Source organism: Drosophila novamexicana, unplaced genomic scaffold (genome assembly GCF_003285875.2).
Source record: "Drosophila novamexicana strain 15010-1031.04,08,12 unplaced genomic scaffold, DnovRS2.1 tig00000820-arrow-pilon, whole genome shotgun sequence".
NCBI lineage: Eukaryota > Metazoa > Arthropoda > Insecta > Diptera > Drosophilidae > Drosophila > Drosophila novamexicana.
Window position 1 is genome coordinate 1,554,169 of NW_020824828.1, and position 21,856 is coordinate 1,576,024.

The 21,856-nt window shown below is 44.4% G+C and overlaps 2 protein-coding genes across 2 annotated transcripts; one reads left to right on the top strand and one right to left on the bottom strand.

The window, feature by feature from the left end:
- Positions 1–1,643: 1,643 nt before the first annotated feature.
- On the bottom strand, positions 1,644–21,258 carry LOC115764245 (chaoptin). The gene is made up of 6 exons (XM_030707163.1): positions 21,073–21,258; positions 20,574–20,790; positions 19,149–19,411; positions 4,711–7,645; positions 4,063–4,601; positions 1,644–3,133 (listed from the first exon to the last, which is right to left on the bottom strand). The coding sequence occupies exons 1-6, from the start codon at positions 21,256–21,258 to the stop codon at positions 2,051–2,053; spliced, it is 5,223 nt and encodes a 1,740-aa protein (XP_030563023.1). The 3' UTR covers positions 1,644–2,050.
- LOC115764422 lies at positions 16,417–17,242 on the top strand. The gene is made up of 3 exons (XM_030707421.1): positions 16,417–16,438; positions 16,510–16,986; positions 17,055–17,242. Exons 1-3 carry the CDS (start codon positions 16,417–16,419, stop codon positions 17,240–17,242), a joined length of 687 nt encoding a protein of 228 aa, XP_030563281.1.
- Positions 21,259–21,856: the final 598 nt, after the last annotated feature.

Consider the following 21,856-nt stretch of genomic DNA (forward strand, 5'->3'; position numbering starts at 1 on the left):
CACACACACGCGCACACACACCGCAGAGCATCTGTAAGCTTCGTTAACGTGTAGATACTCATATAATTTTTTTTTTTTCATTTATTTATTATTTTTGTTTCTTGCATTTATATTCTTAAGTTCGATTTTTGATTTTGATTCGCATTTAGCATTATGCGCAGCTATTTCGAATTAGTTTTCTTAATCAAGCCCGTATTTGTCGGGTCTTCCTGTTCAGATAGCCGTTGCACATACCTCATATAATGCCCATACACACACATATTTCTTAATATGCATATAAGTTATCTATTGTAATGCAGTTTTTATTTAAACACAAGCATAGGCTGTTTGAGTTGAAAACAAACACATGGATGGGTTGCCTACACCCACATTTGCTGGGGAGTGCTGTTTGGGGGGGGGGGGGGGGGGGGGGGGGGGGGCTTTACGGAACTGGACTATGCATAAATTAGACAACATTCCTTTTGATTTGATTTGTTGTTTGTCTCTTTATATCTTTTCTTTTCCTTATGGTTAGTTTGCTAGCGTTATTTGCCTTTGTGTGTGTGTGTGTGTGTGTTTGATTTTGCCATTATATAAATTTTTGCACTTTTGCCATAAATGGTATTATGATTTCATTGTTCATCTCTATATTGGTTTGCACTTGACTTGCATTTTGCATTTTTTGCTGGCTATTAAGTAATTGGTATGCTATGCAGCTCTTTGTCACATAAATATGTTTGTGTTTCTTAAATATAATATGCCTTCAAGTTTGTATTTTTGTATATTATAGCTAAATCTTTGACTAACGCTAGTTATTTATTCATTAGTAATATTAAAAAAAAAATTGTATATGTATTTATTGTATTAGGAAAATTATAAATACAAGTTAAATTCAAGTGAAAAGAAAGAAACGAGTCTTGCATTTTAAAAATGAAACTCTTTGAGTTTTTTCCAACAGTTTTGCATGTCGCTTGCACTTACTTAATTTCATTAAATTTTTTTATTAGTTTATTAATTAGTTAATATGTTTCTCTTCCGGTTTGATGCTACTCGTAGAGATTATTATACTCATTCATTTTCCATTTACTTTTGTTTCTATTTGCTTAGTGATTCTTACTTACCGCGCTGCTTTCAAAAAAAAATTCCATTGATTAAATCTAAGTTTTTTTGGGCTCAAAAAAAAAAACAACAACATTGATTACAGAGTTGTGTCCGTGCTTATGAATACTACATACATGCATATGCATATGTAGCTACGCAATGTACAGACATATGTAACTGGCTTTTTGATTTATCTCCGACATTTTTTATAGTTACTTTTATTTCAATATATTTATCATTACTCTAAAAACAGATTTTTCTTATTTATGTATTTTTTTTCCATTTGTTTGTGAGCTGAGTTTTCATTTTGTTTCAACTTTTATTTACATTGAAAATCGTTTTCTGTGTGTATTTTTGTTTATTTTTCTTCTTTTGGATTTTCTCCTCTATTTTTAAATTGTCATAACTAAACGAACGTTGAACGCATCATGATGATTATTATCACTAACCTATTTTTTTTTTTTTGTTTGGTAATTTGGTTTCTTTTTACTCATAAATTAAATGCATTTTGGGCCACATTGAAAACATAAAAAATGCTTTGGCATTTTCTCTGATTGAAAAAGTTTTCATGGTAAATGAATTGAATGCCGCATGAAATATGAAATTGTGCGAATCGAGAGTGGGAGTGTTTCGCAGATCAACAGAGAGTGCAGCGACACACATATTGAGGTCTGCCACAGGCGAGCCAGTGTGGTAAAATGAATTATGTTGAATCGAGTAACCTTTTGAGCACTGCATATCACTGTATATGCTGCTGGCATGATTGGATTGGTTATTGCTGCACACATTCCTGGTGACATTGACAATGTGGAGTGGAGTGTATCCATTTTCGATGGCCATTCGGATTGAACTTCAGCATAATAGACAACATGCACAGTTCGCAAGTGGGAGCTCTTGTAAAGGGCTCTCAAAATCGAATGCATTTGAATAATTTGAAAAAAAAGAAGATGGCTTTGAGTAGCTAGTGCGACTAACAGACGCTTAGATGATTCGTATTGAGTACTACGCCTGCGGCCATGTAACCCCCAATGGCGCCGTTGTTTGGACGATGCGCCGCTTGGTGATGGTTGTGACTGTGATTGTTGTGAGCGTTTCCTGCTGCCGGCGAGACGGTGGAGACGGCAACAACGTTGCCGGCGGCGGCAGCATCGCCGTTATCCACAACGAGACCCGCAATGCCCACAATGGGACTGCGACTGCCCGACTTGGCCATGGGCAAGGGTACACCACCAATGGGCGTTGTGGCCGTGGTGGTGGTGGTGCCGGTGCTCAGGCTCGTGCCGCTTATATGTGCGCTGATGCCGCTTGGCACGCTCGACATGTTGTGTGCGGCAGTTGACGGGGCTGATGCCGCAGAGGCAGCTGCTGCCGCAGCTGCGGCACTGTTCACATTCGCTGCGGTCCTGGTAAGCTCCTCGTTGGGTATGGAGAAGTGGCGATAGGAGATGTACTCCGGTGGCATAGCCGCCTGTCGCTTGGCGTTCTCGATGCGCTGTTTCTTGAGCTTTACGTAGCTGAGCACTGATATCATCACTATGAATACTATAATGCCCAAACAGCAGCCGACAATTAGGCCCAGGCGTCGTGTCAATATCGAGTGTATAAAGCCGTTGCTGGACAGGCCATTCTCATCGGTAATGAGGCTGGGCGTCGAGTCCAGCGTCTGTACGTCCGTGCAGGCCGAGATGTGCGAGTTTTTAAGCACCTCGTGCAGCGCTTTGTCCGTTACAATGCTGTTCTCTATCAATGCCTGCTGCTCCAGCTCCTCGACCGCACCGCTCAGGTGCTGATACGGCGAATAGTTGTCTGGCAGTGATGGCAGGGCGGCCACATCCCCAAACCCACCACCACCAGCATAGGCAGAGGCGCCACCAGTCATGGACAGCAGCAGCTCGTCTCGCGTCTCATTGTAGTGCAGCCTTTGAAGCGCATTGGCCAAAGGCTCTGAGAGCCAATTACCGGTGCCGATGACGCAGATGTGATAGCGCGTGTTGGGGCTCAATTTCGTTAGCTTTGTCGAGCTGGCCGTGCCGTTTAGCCGCTTGCCGTGTATCTGTGGAATAAATTAACCAAGTTTTAAAATTTGTATTGCGTTGCCAACCTCAGCCCAGACCCCGATACTCGTCATCATCGTCGTGTCGTTCTTATTAAAATTTTCTCTCGCGGCCTGCGGCTGCGACTGAACCGGACAATGGGGTCACGCTAGCCTCGAATTTTATTTTTTTGCTTAATCTTAACGGCAAAAACATGCATTACTAAATAAAAATATCAATTATTGCTTGCAGTCAATAGCAGAAGCTTTAAAACCTAAGCTCAATAATTCAATTACTTGAGCGATTACCAACACTAGAAAGCTCACTCGATTTTCTTCGCTAGAAGAACTGTTATTTATTTGTCATCTACAGAGGCAAACAGAATAAAAACAAAACAAAATTATTCAATTGGCCTATCGATATTTTAACGTCACTAAATTAATTGCGATTACCAACACTAAAAAGCTCCATAGATGTTCTTTCCTAGCGCTTTGCTTGCTCTATTCAAAAAATATATTTATAACGCTATTTAAGCTCCTGGCTGTCACTTCTTTTCCACTGACGTTGTTTTTTCAAACTTTCAATCGATTTTTATACACATTTTCGTGCAGCTTGGCCCACTGTGCTGTGTCTGGCATCTTAGTTAGTTGAGGACCCGGGGCGACGTGTTGCTTAAATTAAATTTTGTATGCACAAAGTTGCGCAGTTTATCGCCGATCGTACGAGGCCACATGGCTCTTATCCGCCGCCAACCACCCTGTAGCCCTCTAAGCGTTGATTAAGCGTTTATTAAAAGAAAATTAGGGGCCAGGAGGCAAACATGGCCAGCTCGAGTGACGGCGGATGGTCAGCTCAGATTTAGCATCGAGTATTTATCATCGCATTTCTGTCAAATTTGGCGCGTCCAGTGTCAGTCAGTTGTTTGTTTGAACAATCATTGGATACTCACCTCATCTGTAGCAGCAAACTGCGAGAGATGCTCTCTATCTCTGTCTCGTTCAAACTCCCGGTCTTGGTCGCGGTCCAGGTCCCTGTCCCTCTCTCGCTCGCGCTGGCGTACGCCTTGCCGGTGCCTGTCCTGGTCTCGGTCTCGGTCCCGGTCCCGTTCCATTTGCATTCCGGGCTCGCGTTCGCGGTGATTATCACGGCCTCTGGTCTCGTCGCGGTCGGTTGGGGCCGCAATGAGTCCATCGCCGGTGGCATGGTAAACAATTTCAAAGCCAGTGAGGCCCAAATGGTCACGACTCTGCCAGGAAACGACCACCGAATATGGCTGTATGTCTTGTATGGCCATTTTTGGTATTAATGGGGCATCACAAAATTGCTGCGGCTCCATGCGGCCAAACACCTTGCCGCGCAGCTCCGTTGGGTGTTCGCACCTCAGATAATTAATGTTATCGCCGCCCGTTGGCGAGAGCGACCATTTCCGATGATCCCGCAGCCATTCCCAGAGCTTTTGTGCATCGCAGCTGCAATGCAGTGGATTCTCTATGGGTGCGTGTATGTGTGTGTGTGTGTGTAAGTGTGTACAGATGAAAATAACGATGAGAATAAGCAGCAAATTAGGCCCCGACTGAATTTCCGAACTGTTACTTACCCTCCAATTTCAGAGAACGCAAATTCGTTTCGAGTGGCCTCAGCGGCTCCAACGGCACCAGCTCAAAGTAGTTCTTGCGCAGATCAAGCAGATGCAATTTGCGCAGATAGCGGAAGCCATCGTTGGAGAGCGCCGTCATGCGATTGCCCATCAGCAGCAACTCCGTGAGGCTGTGCAGATGGCGGAACGTCTTCTTGGAGATGCGATCCAGCTGATTGAAGCTCAGGTCCAGCGTTTGCAGTTGTGCCAAGTCGCCACTGAACTCGTCCAGATCCTTGAGCGTATTGTGCGATATGTTGAGCAGTCGTAGCAACCGCAGACCTTGCAAACGCTCCTTGGGCAGCATTTCCAGTTCATTGACGCTGATGTCCAGGGTGAGCAGATTGGTCAGGGTCTTAAAGGCGCCGGGCGAGATGCGTGTTATCCGATTGTTGATCAAGTGCAGATGCTGCAGCGCCTGAAAGGCTTCAAAGTCCTTGGAGGTGAGTATGGACAGGTTCGTCTGGCAAATGTACAGCTCCTTCAGATACAGGTAACGCTCCTCCTTGACCGTATAGATCTTATTTATCGGATTGCCAGTCAAATTAAGCCAGGACAAGCGCGGTATGGACACATCCGAGAGAGCCGAGCTGGGTATCTGCAGGAACCGATTGCTGGACAGATCCACGCGCTGCAGGTTGATCGAGTGACGCAGAAAGTTGGCCGGCAGCGAGAGCAACAGGTTGCCGCTTAGATCCACATTGTCCAGCTGCGTCAGATTGACTGCATTGAAGCCGCTCAGCGAGCTGATCTTATTGTCCCGGAGTATTAGCTGCCTCAGATTGAGGGTGCCGCTCAGCTTAAAGAAGTCAATGGAGTTCAGCTGATTCTTGGCCAGATCCAGTGTCTCCAGCGTGCTCAGATTGTACAGTGCAATGTGTGGGAACTCGACCAGATTATTGCGACACAGACGCAACTCCTTGAACACGTTCAGCCCATTGAAAATGTTACGGTTCATCTCGGTAAGCTGATTATCGCACAGATCGATGCGCACTAAGTTCGTGTTCTTCGCAAAAAGCTGATCGGGTATGCTGCTCAAGCTACAGTTGGCCATAGACAGCTGCTGCAGCGAGCGCAGCTTGTCGAACATGCCGGACATGATGCCGCCAAGGCTGCCGCCGATGCCCACATGACTGAAGTTGTTGTGGGACAAGTGCAGACGCCGCAGACTGGGCACATCTAGCTTCTGTATATCCGCCGGATTCAGTTGATTGCGCTCGAGATTCAGCTCGTTCAGATTCTGCATGGACTTGAAAGTGTGCTGCTCCAGCTTGCGCAACGAGGTGTTGCGCAGATTGAGTGTGCTCAGCGGCAGCTCATCAAGAAAGATGTCTCGTGTCAGCTGCACCAGCGGATTGTGCGACAGATCCAGCGACTTGAGCTGCTTCATCCGGCTAAAGGCGTAGCCCTCAATGGCTTCGATTTGATTGTAGGCCAGGTTCAGCTCCTCGAGACTGTGCAATGTGGCGAAATAGTCGCGCCGCAACTGTCTCAGCTGATTGCCACTTAAATCGAGGAATTTGAGCTGCCCCAGGCTGACGAAGGTATCCTTCTCAATCTCGCGTATGTGATTGTTGCTTAGGTAGAGCCGGCCCAGATGCGGTGTGTCCACGAACAGCGAACGATTGATCTTCAGCAGCTGATTGTCGCGCAGCCACATGATCTGAATGCGCTGTTGCTGCCGGAACGTGCGTTGATGAATTTTGTGCAAATAGTTCGACTCCAGCTGTATGGAGAGCAGCGAAGAGTTCTGCTCTGGAAATATGTCCTCCAGCACGGTCAGTTGATTGTCCTGTAGATTAATGTGCTGCATATTGGCCAGAGTGTGAAATGCGCCCGGCTCAATGTCCTCAATGTTATTCTTCTGAATGTGCAGCTCCTGCAGCGCCGGCAACGGCTCAAAGACGCCCTTCCGCACACGACGGATGCGATTGTTATGCAGCCGTACCTCGCGCAGCTGCTCCAGCTTGCGGAACATGCCGATCTCCAGATCCTGAATCTCGTTGTTGTCCAGCGACAGCGACGAGAGCTTCGTACACTTGTCGAACAGAGTGACGGGCACCAAGGGTATGAAATTGGACCGTAGATAGAGGTGATCCAGATTGGCCAAAGTGCTGAAGACGTTGGGATCAATGTGCGAAATGCCGTTCGATTCCAAGTAGATGACATCCACGTTCGTTGAATTGGTAAAGGCATCAGCCGGCAGCTCCAGTACATTGTTCTCCGACAGAAAGACCTCGCGCAGCTGGGGCAGGTTGGAAAAGACACCGCTGATGGCGTGTATGTGATTGTGACTCAGATCGACCGTTTGGAGCCGCTTGTTCTTGTCGAACACCTTTGGATCTAGCGTAATGATGCGATTGTGCGACATGTCCAGTGACATGAGTTCCTTGAGGCTTCTGAACGCCTCGGGCTGTACGATCTCAATCTGGTTGGCATAAAATGAGAGCGTCTTCAGTTGCGGAAAGGCGCGAAAACAATCGTGGACAATCTCGCTAAACTGATTCGAGCTGAGATCCAGCAGGATCAATGAGGGCAGCTGCAGTGCGGCCGCTGTTGCCGCTGCCGCCGAGGCATTGTTTGTGGCCAGCTGAATGTCCCCATAGAATGTGGATATCTTATTGTTGGACAGCCGCAGGATGCGCAGGTGATCCAGCTTGCGCAGCGCCATCATTGGGAATGTTCGCAATCCATTCTCCGATACGTCGATTTCCTGCATGCATTCCTCCAATCCGGCAAAGCCGTGCTCCGGTATGCCCTGCAGTCGATTGCCCTTAATGTTCAGCTTGGACACTCGTAGTCCATAGAAGCTATAGTCATCGATGCGCACTATCTCGTTGTAGTCAAAGTCCAGGGCGGTTAACTTTTGCATGGAGCTAAGTGCTCGCGAGGGCAGCTGCGGATAGGGAGGGGATTAAGAAAGTAGAGAAAGGTTAAAAGCTCGGCTTATATGCGAGATGTTATAATTGATATTAATGTAGTGAGGATTTATTGAATATTTAACTATTTGCTTGGATAATATCTTCTTATATCTCTAAAGAGAAAGGGCTCTACGTGAGCTTGTGCGACGATGGCTCAAGTTGACGGTACCTATTGCAGGCTTAGAGCATTCATTCCAACTAAAAACACAACTGTTTGGATGATTCTTCCATCTTGTTTTCTTGGGAGAGCTATCTAAGACCTCTGCCCATCTATGGCTCACGGCACCCGGCAAAAGCTCTATCCACAATAGTGTCTTAAGCCACTATCACCAAAAAACCTACTCGATGGGCCGCAACCCAGAAACGGGAGGACAGCGGGCTCTGGGTTACCCGTATTATCAGAACATAAGACTCTGATCGGGGCACGCACCACCAAGACCACCGCATGGAATATAACGCGATCGACAGGTGGAACAGTAGTTTCTGCGTCCTCCTAATCGTTGATCATAGATCAAACCCAGAAAATGTATTCAACAAGTCCCAAGGCCTATGGTGAAAGCAAGCGCGCCAAAAGGATACGTCTAGTATGGCTTCAAGCCTTGGAGAAGGTATTACAGTTTTAAATCTCCGAACCAATGAAGTACGTGTATATTCTTGATTAGTTTGAACAGCGCAGTAGGTGTACATATGTCGGAGTCGGGTGGAACAGAACACACAAATGTATTCCTTAGAAGAATAACCTTTTGATTATTAAATATCTTAACCTGATAAGCATTTACGACTATAATCGGTGGAAACTCAATTTTTGTAAGGGAAAAAGTCTGCTTTAGCAGATATCTTGGATAAGCCTTCAAAAATCGTTAGATGGTGAGCTGTGGATCCTTTGGGCCAACTTAATTAGGTGCCGACTCTTAGGGTTACAATAACTAGACTGCAGGGTAAGCGTCAGCCGGGCACTGCCGATAAGGTCATTTTAGAAATTAGGGTAATGCAAATTAATATGCGTGCGCTGTAATTAATGGCAACAATTGTGCAATGCTCGAGTCGCAGTCAAGTTTGTTTAATAAATAAAAGTAAATACACGATAACAAATTAACGTTAACAAAATGCGTAATTTTGCGGTCGGGCTATTATGCAATATTGGATTTTAAAACAGTTTTATTCGCTCCTTTATTCATGTATTTACTTTTTCATTTATTTATTTGCACAGCTGGCTTCGCTCGAATCACCTGTTAATACGGGGCCCCATAAAATATTTAAATTGTTTTCAATAGCAATTAATTGAAAAGTTCGCGCACTTTTTATGCACATACTTATGTATCTATAATTGCGTTAATGTACGCCAACAACAAAAACAAAACAGAAAACCTGAGAAGTGCCACGAAGCTCTGGAGAAACGGAGAAGCGAATGGGAATGCTTGGTTCTGGAGTGCAAACAATGGACTATGGAAATCATGCCCCACGACTTTTTCGGCATAGTCTAGCCTACTACACGCGCGAGTATTTATAAATTGTTTACGTTTGTGTATTGACAAAGTTTAGAAGAATTCAAAAACAAAATTTCAATTACCATTAAGTTATCTGACAACTCCAAAAAAAGAAGCGGGTACAGATAGGTAAAGGTGAATACCTTAATAATGTTCCATAAAAGTCCCCATTGATAATATATACTTATAAATAAAGCTAGACTGGCAAGGACTCAAAACATTATTTTCATACAAATAATCAAAGTTGACTAGAAATTAAATTAATCATTTACTTAGTAAAATGATTGACAATCGCAACTGTGATATCTATTAAACATGTTAGTGTGTGTGTGTGTTTCTTATAATATCTAAATGCGACAAGTACGATACCTATCGAAGTACAATCCCTACTGAAATACAATTTTACAATATTTATCAAGTTCTTAACCATTTTTAATATCTTTTTTCTTATACATATTTATATATTTATACATGTCTGAAACTAATACAGTGAATACTCTCTTAACCGACACTCCTATTGGGCGAACACCGTTCTTGTGCGAACATTTTCTCTTTATCATTTTGGATCAGGCCATACCCATTACTCCTCTATTGGGCGTACACTCCGCTTGACCAGACAAAATATCTTGACGAAAGCTGTCCGCCCAGAAGAGTTTTCACTGTACATCTGCTTTAGAAAATGTATTTATAGGTTAGTCCAAAAACGTTCTGTAAACGGGCTATCAATACTTCGACTCGATAAGAACTTCAGCTCTCGATATTCCGTATCGATAATTCAGAATCAAAGTTGATTTTTATATTTGTTTTATTTTCAGTCATTCCTTATATAAAATCAACACGGATTGTTTCTGTTTGACGGAGGATTGAAATTAAAATGTAAATGATTTACACACAGGGGCTTGGAAAGTTTAAGTATAAATGTTTCTTCTGGCCCGTCGCCCATCGATTCCAATTCAAAAGCGATTACGAATGTTGAGCGGCGAGGGATAACGACGACGCATGGGAAAACGGAGCATGCTCTTCTCGAAGGGCGAGACAACAATACGCTGGCCATCGATCTTGCCGCCATCCATGTTTTTAAGAGCGCACTCGCAGTCCTCGGGATTGGCGTACTCGACAAAGGCGAATCCACGCCCGGCACGGGAATATCCGCCGCGATAGAAGTGATCTATGGGAAAGTCAACGTTAGTCAGGGGCCCGAAGCTGCCGAAGATCTCCACGATATGCGACTTGGTCACCTGCCGTGTCAGGCCCTTAATATGCAGGCGCACGGTCTTCAGATCGTGATCATGAGAACGCAATGGACTCGGCGTACCATCCAGGCTGCGCCGACGGTAGCTCATCGATGGCGTCGACGATGAGGACGGGGAGCGGCGAATGCGGATCCGAGCACTTATGTCAGACATCGAGCGCCTTTCCCGGGAACGGGGAGTTGGGCGTGACAACGAGCGCCAGTTCCTGGAGCGCGACGTCGAGCGACTCGAGACGCGCTTTCCAGCTGAACGAAATGGGGTATAGTGGCGCTTCTCCCTTGGTACTGTGGTTGCGCGAGACAGCATGCGCCGTTGCCTGTCTCTTGAGGTTGAACGCGACGAGGACTTTCTGTCTTTGTCTTTATCTTTGTCTTTATCTTTGTCTTTATCTTTGTCCTTATCTTTGTCTTTATCTTTGTCCTTATCTTTGTCCTTATCTTTGTCCTTATCTTTGTCCCTATCTTTGTCCCTATCTTTGTCCCTATCTTTGTCCCTATCTTTGTCCCTATCTTTGTCCCTGTCTTTGTCCCTATCTTTGTCCCTATCTTTGTCCCTGTCTTTCTCCCTGTCTTTCTCCCTATCTTTCTCCCTATCTTTGTCCCTATCTTTGTCCCTGTCTTTCTCCCTATATTTGTCCCTATCTTTGTCCCTATCTTTGTCCCTATCTTTGTCCCTATCTTTGTCCCTATCTTTATCCCTATCTTTATCCCTATCTTTGTCCCTATTTTTTTCCCTATCTTTATCCTTATCTTTATCCTTATCTTTATCCTTATCTTTGTCCTTATATTTGTCCTTATATTTGTCCTTATCTTTGTCCTTATCTTTGTCTTTGTATTTGTCTTTGTCTTTAGCTTTTGCTACGACTGATTTGGAAGATGGGGTCTCTTCCTTTTTCTTCTGCGAATTAGTGTCTGGCTTCCCCTTGTCCCTGCTTGAAGCGAATGAAGATGATGGGCGATGGTCTTTATCCCTTGATCCGGAATTGGCAATTGAAGCCGAAGCCAAAGCCGAGGCTGAAGCCGAAGTCAAAGCCTTATCCACATCCTTACACTTGGCAGTTGAGCTCTTGTCTCTGTTCTTGTCTTTTTCTTTGCCCCGCGACGATGGCCGCTCCGCTGGGCGCCTCTCCCTTTCCTTCTCTTTCTCCTTGGACTTTGTGGCTGCAGCCGGCTGGCGATCCTTATTGGATTTTGTGGCCACAGTTGTGCTCTTATCCTTGTCTTTTGATTTTGATTTTGGCGGCGATTTATTCTTGGATTTCGGAGTTGGCGACTTTGTCGAGTGCTTGCACCCGCTCTTGGATTCAATGCCTGGCAGCCCAGAGCGGCTACTATGGAGACTGCGGCCGCGCTGCTTGGAGCAGGGAACCGGAGACCAAATCTCTATTGCTGGCGGAGCTGCCTTCGGTGTTGGTGTTACTGGTATTGGTATTGGTATGGGTAATGGTATTGGCAATGGCATTGGAGCCGAGCTTGGCGGTGGAACAGGCGCAGGAACAATAGCTGGCAGGGGCGGCGGCACAGGAGTCGGCACAGCCGCCATCACAGGAGCCCTCTTGCGCGAGCGGCTGCGCTTCGATTTGTACTTGGAGTTTTTTGAAGATTTAGTTTTTCGTGAGCGACGATGGCGGCGCTTCTTTCTTTCCGAGTCGCTCTCGGACTCGCTCGACGATGAAGAGGAGGAGCTGCTCGATGAGCCACTGGAGCAGCTGGTGGAGTCGCTGTCGGTATCGCTGCTGGCCGATGATGCCGGCGAGGGCGTCTTTATCTTCTTCTTCGCAATGTTCGGCGCCAGCGGTGCCTTGGATCCCGCCTTCTTATCACTCTTCTTGTCCATTTTCTCCTTCTTGGATGACGGTTCGCCACTATTATTGCCTTTGCTTTGAGCTGCCCGACGCATCTTCACGTAACGTTGCTTTAACTCTTCTTAACCAAACAAATGAAAAAATGTAAGTTTTCCTTTTATAAATTTTTATTTTATTGGAGCGCTGATATTTAAGCTTGTAACTCGACGAGATTTGCTCTGAAATGAATATAACCAGCCTAGACGTATGCCGATCCTGAAACGCAAAGTGCAATGCACACTTTGATAGCAACAAAATCTATTTTAAAAGGCGACACGCACAGCCATTTTGAGGCGAACAGAGTTGCCAACAGCTTTTCCCAAATAAAGCTTGCCGCCGGCCACAATGTTCGTTTCATTCCCAGGTTCCTCTGAAATAGTTAAAGGCTCTGCACCCGAAGTTAAGTAAGTGTATTTATTTGATTAATAAGCTACGAGGTTGCGGGCTCAAATCACAGGACGTAGTTGCCAGTGCTATTTTATTATTTATTATACGTATATGTATGTATTTTTATTAAATATAAATATTGCACTTGAAATCAATTTAAAATAAAAGAAGACAATAGAGCAGACAGAGAACGAAATTTTGGGCATCGTAGCGCAAATAGCGCAAGCTTTTTAATTTCTCTTGAAGAGACTCAATATATTTCGGAGAAAACAAAAACTGATAAATTGTGTTTTTATTAAAATGCAAAAATATCAAGATCTAAAGCCAGCCAAATCGAAAATCTCATAAACAAAATTGTTCACCATATACCAACAATTATTAAATGTCTTACTTGAATGCATCTGACCGATAAAATGATAACGATATCTAAACGCACATTTTCATGACAGCCTTAAGATATTTGTTTAATAGATATATAAGTTTTTGTAATATACATTTTCCTTCATTCGAAATCATAATAATAAGGTTTGCAATGAGTCATTGAAGTCTTCTTCCTTTGCAGCTGCACGAGCTGCGACTCATTGTAAAAGTTTTGAATCAATCTATACCAGTTCGATAAATAGTGCGATATGTTCAATTAGTTATTGGTAAATTTGAAGCAGTTGACAAAATGGCTCACATTTGACATTTGACATTTCAATTGATGCTGCAGCTGTATATATATTATAGTCCTAAACAAGTTAGAACAAGCTAAGATAAACTCGCTTATTATAAATTAAGTTAAGCTCGTTTGGTTAAGCAGACTTGATCAGTTACTAAGCTAAGCAGGCTTAATTATACGCTAAGGATACTTTTGGTCTATGGTATTACCGCAGTGAGCTAGACCAAACATTCGGAAAAATTATCCCACTCTATTCTAAAGGTAGTTATGTAAAAGAATATAAGTAGCTTAGCCAATTAGTTTCAGCCAGGTCTGCAAGCCGCCTTTGAATAGAACCGGTTAGGGACCGGACTTTTAAATCATTTTTATTATGAGCCGAGCTCCAACAATATGATTTCTTTGACCATATTTGTTTGAAGCCAATTATGGATAGATAGTTAATTCTAAGTTAAAAACTTGATTGTGGCATTCGTTCATGAGCTGTGATCCAAACCCTGGGCCTATGCAAATGGAAATCAGATACATGAGTAGAACCCCAAAGCAGAAAGTCGGTTCGAACCAATTAGAAGTTGTTAGAGCTTTGCAGCCCTGGCCTTAGCGTAGCCCCAAATCTGAGCTATAGACAGTCAAAAAAGGCTCTGCTCGATTTGCTGTCTAAGGATTTGTATGCGAAGTGGCTATGCGATCCTCTATCTGCAAATGAAATGAACACATTTTCCTTTTCGGACTGTTTGGCTTTTTAATTGCATTAAATTACAAAACTTCCGCTACAACTGAGCCGGCATGTGGGCGGGGGGCCTAGCAGGTGACTGCACACGGACTGGACAGGGCGGAGTCTGGGCCCTGTGACATGGCCAAGCGAATTACGGGCTTTTAATTAATGTACTGACATGGAAATTTATGGCAGTCGATTTTAATTTATTGAACATTTGCGACGCCGCTTGGTCCGCTCGGGCCGCTCAGTTGCCGCTTTTGGCTTGGCGCCTTGAAACGCGCCTCAGCAAATTTATGGCCAAGTCATGCGAGGAGCCAGCGCCTGGCCAGCGGCTGTGGCAAGTGCTGGGGAGGGATGAGGTAACATGGAAGTGGAGCAGCAGAGACAGGAATAAAAGCAGAACAAAGAAAAGCCTGCCATAAAATGATATTTATTTTTATTGTCGCAACATTATGAAATATTTACGAGCGTTTTGAATTTGATGCGAAGCAACCAAGGAATAAAAAGAAGGGAGAAGTAGCTATATAATAAAATATAAAATATATATGCGTGGACTATATATGTATATATATATATATATATATATATATATATATATATGTGCGTATACCGTCGTTGTCAGCGTGCTTAGCCCTTAATAACGGGCGGCTTTGAGCGGCACTGCACATCGAGGATGCGCACCAGCTGCAGTTGCGGGTTGTTCCAGTTGATGCAGTTCCTCTCCCGGGCAACGCAGAGGCTCAACCAAAGGTTACGTCCGTCTCTGGTGCGCCAGCAGCTGTTGGGCAGCTGCCTGTTGCAGGTCTTGTCAATGCAGCTGACATGCCTGGGTTTGGTGGGGCGTGGTATGAGCACACATCGAGCGGTGCCGGTGCTGCTCACAACATTGGCGCACTGCCCGAGGCTGGTCTCCCTAAGCGGCGGTAGGCCCAGACTTCTGAGTGCGCAGTTGCGTTCGCGCAGCCGGCAAGGCAGCATCTTGGTGCACAAGTTCGTTTTAGCATCCCGAGTGCACACCCTTCGCTTGTCATGCAGATCCAGGATGTGGCAGCGACCCACGCACACCGTCGAGGCGCCCGTGTTTGCCTCGGCGCAAGCCAGCAGCACGACAAGAAGCAGGCAGCAAGTTGTAAGCTTCAACATCATTCTACTTGGTTGGAACTGCAGCTGTTATCGGGAGCTAACTTATGTTGTTGATGATTGCCAACGGATCGGGCTGGCTATTTATATGTGGCCAGCCCCAGTCAAGCGCGCACGTTAACTGTCTTATTGTCTTACAGAAGCAACTAAATGTTGCTCCCATTTACATTCATTTGTATGCCGCGCGACACGTGTTTCTTTCATCCCATCAGAATGGCAGACAATTGAATGTTTTGAACGATAAATCATGCTGATGTTTCTTGTTTCTTATAAGTAAAACAAGGCGCGATATTGCTAAGAGAATACACCTATATAGCTTGTATTCTCTAAAATATCTATTAATATCAATTCATGTACAACTTGAATTTTATATTGTTGAAGAAAAAGAAAGAAAATAGTAATAATAATAATGATTATAATAATATAAAAATAATAATTATGTGAGACAAAAAGAAGATAAAAATACTTTAAGTGCTTCCACATTATAATTGACAGCCTAGATTATAAGTTCTAATTAATATCTATTACACTATGCAATAAATTTCGACGTTTTTTTGCTTTCACTTTTTTGTTAGCTGTGCCACGCCCCAATGAAAAATCTGTTTTTAGCAATGCAGAACTCTTCTTTAAACATTTTTAATATTAGCGATAATAAATAAAATTTAATTAAATGTTTATTTAATTAATATTTAAAAATATTAAAAGTTGAAATAATCTTAAAGCCTTGGCCACATAACCCACAAGCTAATTAAATAATAATTATGTATATTAAATTAATTATTTTTGCTACATACATATTTACAAATTGATACAAAATTAAATTATTGAACAGTTTGGGCTTGGGTTAAATATAGAGTGGAGGAACAGCATGGCTTTTTTTTTAAATTTTAATGATATATTTTTGCTTCTAATTATTCAATATATTTTAACTCGTTTTAAAGCTGAAAACAGCCGGCAGATTTCTTCTTTAAATATTGCCTCCAAATAAGTTTAAATAAAAGCTAGATATACTATACTTAGTGTTTTCTTAACACCTACACCCCAAAAGTCACATAAACGGCCATTCAGGTGCTTCATTTTGTTGTTAAGGTCAATGGCATTCTCAGTAGTCAGACAAAAGACGACGCATGGCAAACAAAGAATGTGCCGACTGCATTCGGCAGCCGGTCCTTTGTTTTGCCTAGATGCAGGAGCTATAAAAACGTTGTGCGAGAAGTCCGAGCCAACAACTTGTACACCAGACACGGCTCACATAACAACATGCAGTTGACCAGGTTAATTGGTAGGTGCTTTCGCCGGTATTGTAGTCCTGGGGATTCGCTAAGTTGCTACTTGTTCACTTGCTGTTTGCAGTAATTGTGCTCAGCGCGGCGCTTTTGTTGCTGCTGTCGTCGCCGATTGATGCCTGGACGCCCACATTGATACCTACTTCGGGACCGGTCACCATTTTGCCCACGCGTTGGCCGCTGTGTCGGCTGCCCGCTGTTTGTGCTGCGCGTAGTCCGCGTGTCTGCGGCCGCGCTGAGGATGGTATGTGCCGTCGCTTCAGGAATATTTGCGAGCTGTTGGAGCTGAATCGCCCGGATCTGAGCAGCAGCAATCAGCTGACTTGGACGCACACCCAGGAGCGTGACTGCCGTACGGTGCGCGGCGTGGGCGCAGCATACGCGACCTGGTGCCATCAGGACTGTCCCAGGCGACCGGTGGCCTGTCGACGCACGCCCCGCTCCCAGGAGATATGCGTGCGTTCACGCAACCATCGGCAGTGCAAGGTGGTGGCCAACCGCTGCCAGCTGCTAAACAGCAACTGCCACTCGCGTCCACGCAACAGTAAGTGCTGCCAATCCCCAGGTGTCCTACTTCACAGCTCACTCGTCTTCTCGCTCGTTCCTTTGCAGATTGGCTGCCGGCAGACAAGCGCCTCTGTGGCCCGATGCAGCTGGGTGATAAGCCTCGTGCCTGCGCACCGCTGCCGCTCACTGGGAGGCCCGATGTGACCATTAGGCCAGTACTGCCCCCGCCGCCACCTCGGAACACGACCACCCGCAGACCAGGGCTTGTAAATGTCACACAAACAGCTGGCTAAGAAGATTTCTGCAAGCGTTTTATTCTTCTACCGTTGCACATTGTTTTTCTCTTTTTGATATAAATAAAACCAACAAAGTGAACATTCTGCAGTATTAACCATTTAATTGCAAGCAGTGCCATGGAGAGCAGGAACCAATGGTGCCACGCCCATCGCCTCTGTATACATGTTTCCAGCTGGATGCCTTTTGCCAGCCAGCCGCTGCGGCCACCGCGCTCGGCCAAAATTATTATATTGAACGCAATTGTTTTTAGCTTTGGATCGTTTGTTATTTCGCGGCGGCAAATTACTTTTTATGGCTGCCCAAGTGCCGCTTGTCGGGTTTACGTTAACGGTCGATGCCGTTGCCGTTGCCGTTGCCGTTGCCGTTGCCACTGTAGCCACTGTTGCCACTGCCACTGCCACTGTTGCTGTTGCTGTTGCTGTTGCTGTTGCTGCTGCTGCTGTGGCGGCTGTTTTTCCAAATTTAATGGCTTAGAAAGCCATTTGCATTTTTTCGGTTGCCCAACTTTGTTCAACATTATTGACGCCGTATGTTGGCGCCGCTAATTAGCTTTGGCTGCATCACCATCACCAGCCGCAATCTCACCGCCAAAACGAACAACAGCATCAACAGCAGCAGCAAACAAATACTTTACCGGTTATGTATTTTATTATGCAGCTAACAATCAGTTCTGAGCGCTCGTGACTTGATTAAATTTTGCAAAATTTAAATAAACATTCGTTCAGTCTTAGTTGACACAATTAACGAGGGTAAGTTATTTGTTTGTTTAATTAACAAGAGTAATTTATATATTTGTTTGATAGGCAACTGATTATCGCCACGCCAGAGCCAAGTTTTGCACTCGACATTTTATTAATGCAGCCCGTAAGTAGGCAATGAATTTTGGACAACCGGAAATGAGAGACAGCCGCCCACGGCCGCCATATTAGAAGCAGGTAAGCTTCCATAGCATACTTTTGCGCGGTGTTGAAAATCAATAATCCAATTGGAAAACATTTTGAATAAATGCATAAAATTAACAAGTTAATCAAAGCGGTTTGTTTATCATGAACTGGACCTAGAACCAAAACATTTGAATATATCTTTATTGAAATGTTTTGGCTCAAAATAAAAAAAATATTAAGAGCGAATCGTCCGCAAATCCTTAACAATTTATTTCAGTTATTTAATCTGTATCTGTTTGATGTGAATTTTGTGAAGAGATCACAATAACAATTATAAATCTAAATTGAAATATAAATATATAAAAATATTAAATATAATTTCAAGCTGTGAAATTTGTATTCGGTTGATAAGTGAGTGGAATATCTTAAAATCGCAGAAGTTATTACTCTTACCTCTAATTTATAATTATTTATTAGTAAGGCGTCTTGCTAGGCTTCTTAGTGAAGTTTGTTTAATTTTTAAACTCATGCTCATTTATACACATTTTTTTCACACTTCAGTCAAGTGGGCCGTGTGGCTGGCACACATTAATCGCCGTTGCTGTTGCTGCTGCCTTTCGTGTGTTGTGTTGTGTTGTTAGCTGACAGCCAACAGATGATTGTCACACCGTTAGTTAGGGCGTTGACTGGGGGGCGTGGCTGGCGTTGGCATGCCACAAGCCAACGGTTGCAGCGACAAGCAGCAGCGGCAGCAGCAACAGCAGCAAAATGTAAAGTGCAATAAATTTGCATGCAATTATTTTTGGTGTCTGTCGCCTACGTTGCGTTTGCCCCACTTTTGCTCAGTTTTCACTTATTTTGCTGCAGGCAACGCCCTCGAAAACAGGTGCCAGCGACAATAGTGCCACTTTGAGGTAACCTGCCAGCTGAACCATGTCAGTATTTGTTTTGTGTGTGCGTTGGCAAAGGCAAAGTGTTGCACATGGCGTATACGCAATGTAATTTGTTAGCCGCTTACCTGCGTTAATTTGCCATTGACAATGCTCAGAGACTCCAGACTGCCGCGCACATTGCGCAGGCTGTTCTCCTTGAGCGCTTCCAGGTGCGAGTGCGAGAACTGCAGATGCCGTATGTGCACGCCCGGCTGTATAACGTCCTGCGAGAGTGATGTCACGGACCGATCAAAATCGTAAATGGACAGCGAGTGTATCGGCGCCGAGATGCGTTCCAGCGTCGAGCGCAGCGACAACGCTGTCGTGCCAGGACACTCCAGAAACAGGCCTGCGAAATAACAAGCACAGAAATTAAACATCAATTGCAACAAGTTGCGCGACGCGCATTTCAATAAGCCTGCCCCCAGACCCAACACCGAGCAGACTGATGCCACTATGACCTCTATATTATTCTCCTTGCAGGCGAATGTTATTAGTTAATGATGCCTCAAACTTCACCTGGCAAACAGACACAGCTTGAGTAAGCAGACGGACAGAACGGCACACACGGCTATAGCGGTGCGTTCGAGTGTGGCATAAGTAGTTCAACTTGCAAGTGTGTGTGTGTGTCTCTGTTTTGGCATTTTATTCGCTCTTAGGATTTAAACAGACAAGTAAATAATCAGCTTAAGTAAAACATAATGTTATCGAAATTCTTGCAAATTGAACGCATTCTATAAATAAATGCATTAGAGCAATGTAAATAATCAATAAATGGAAAATAGAAACTAAACTTAATCCTTATGCGATAGAAACAGACAATCCTTACTGTGCAGCAGTCAATAAAAGGCTTTATTGCGCTTATCGAACTGGACTCACATAAAAGCATACAAGTATTAAGCTCTTACTAAGCCTACTTGTGGGGCTGTCGAAAACTAAAGCTTAAGGCAAGCTGAGCTTATTTGAAAGAAGTCTGAAAGATCCGTTTAGCTATTTTCTCTTCTACATAGACTTAATCTGTTTGAAAGCTCATCGGACTGAAATTAACTTAAAAATCGGAGGAAAAAAGCACATTAAAGCTTTGGACGGTCTTAAAGAACGTCCAACTGCTCACAAAGAAAATGATTGCTAATAATCTAATCATAATATAATATATATAATAATAATGTTAATAATACATGCCTAGTTTCTCATGAGCTGCTGACAATACTTGATTTAATTGACTTGATAACAATGAATACATGTGAGTACTCGGTGTGTGTGCATTCGTATTCAAGTGGTGTTCACTCTAAAATGCTGCTCTACAGATGCTCTCTGGTGTCAAAGTAAACAATCTTTGCATGTACACACACACACACACACACACGCGCACACATACATAAGGGCGGGTGCTGTCGTGATTTGTTATTGTGCGTGTCCACACGTTTTTGGGTGCAATAAACCTAGCTCTGTTCGGCTTTGATGCGTTTAATTAGCTAGACCGGACTACCCGGCCGGCCGTTTGGACTTACCATCTTCGAACTTGTAGCAGGGACAGGCGGAGCTATCATCGAAGCTGGGACACTCGATGCCGGCTGCTCCACCACCGCCGCCAGCGCCATTGCCGGCACTGGCGCCGCTGTTCAGCTCGTAGTGTAGCTCTCGTGCGTTGCTTTTGCCACCGATAAGCCCGCTGCTGACGCCGCTGCTCAGAGTCTTGTGGCCGCTGTTCAACGAGCGGGCGGAGCGCTGGGCAATTGTGGACACAGTTGTCGTTGCTGCTGGCTTGGCTGTTGTTGCTGCTGCTGCTGCTGCTGCAGTCGTTGCGAGCGTCAACCACAGGACAATCGAGAGACAGCTACGTTGATGCAGCTTGAACTGTTGCTGCCGCTGTGGCTGCTGCCGCTGCTGTAGCTGTTGTTGTTGCTGATGCTGCACTCTGGCAACATTATTGCAATGTCGACGACGCTGTTCTTGGTCTCGTCCAAATTCGTGTTTCTGTTCAAGTTCTTTGGCTGGCGCAATGGCGACTGCCTCACCAATTGTCCCCGTTGCCATTTGCTTTATTTGATGTCCTTGTTCCTGACGTTGTTGATGTTGCCGCTGATTATGTTCCTGCTCCTGCTGCTGCTGCTGCAGCTGCATGTTTTGATGTTTGGCTCCCTGTTTTTGTGGTTCTTCTTCGTTGCTGCCGCCTGCCGCAGCTGCCCCTAGCATGCGTCTCTGTTGACAGTTGCTAGCGTTGATGCTGTCAATGTTGTTGCCGTTGGGACCGTTTGTTGACTTTGTGCATTTTGCTAATAAGTTTGTGAGTGCTGTTGCAGTTGCAGTTGCATTTGCAGTTGTCGTCGTCGTGTTTGGTTTGCTGCCCTTGCACATTTTCGATTTCTATTTATCCAAAATCTACGAGACACACACTCTCTTCCTCTTCGCCTTGCTCGCTATATATCGCTTGCTGTGACCACCTCTGCTGCTGCGGCTATTACATAACGCACGAGTTTTCCGCGTGTTTTAGGCGTACGCCATCTGCAAGTGAAAGGGAAGGAAATGAGTTGAAATCGAGACCAGGCCTGATGATAGAGTTGCATAGAATAAACATAGACATTTGCAATTGCAATTTGATTTAATGAGGATTGTAGTTACACTTCGTCTCGTATTTATATTTAACATTTGTTATCTCATATTTTACGCCTGATTTAAGGTAATTTGTGAGCTTTAAGATTTTCCATTATGTACTTTACTAAAGAAAGTCTAAAGTAAGTTAAAGTAAATGAAGGCTTGTTTCGATATTAATATATACTCATTCAAGCTCACA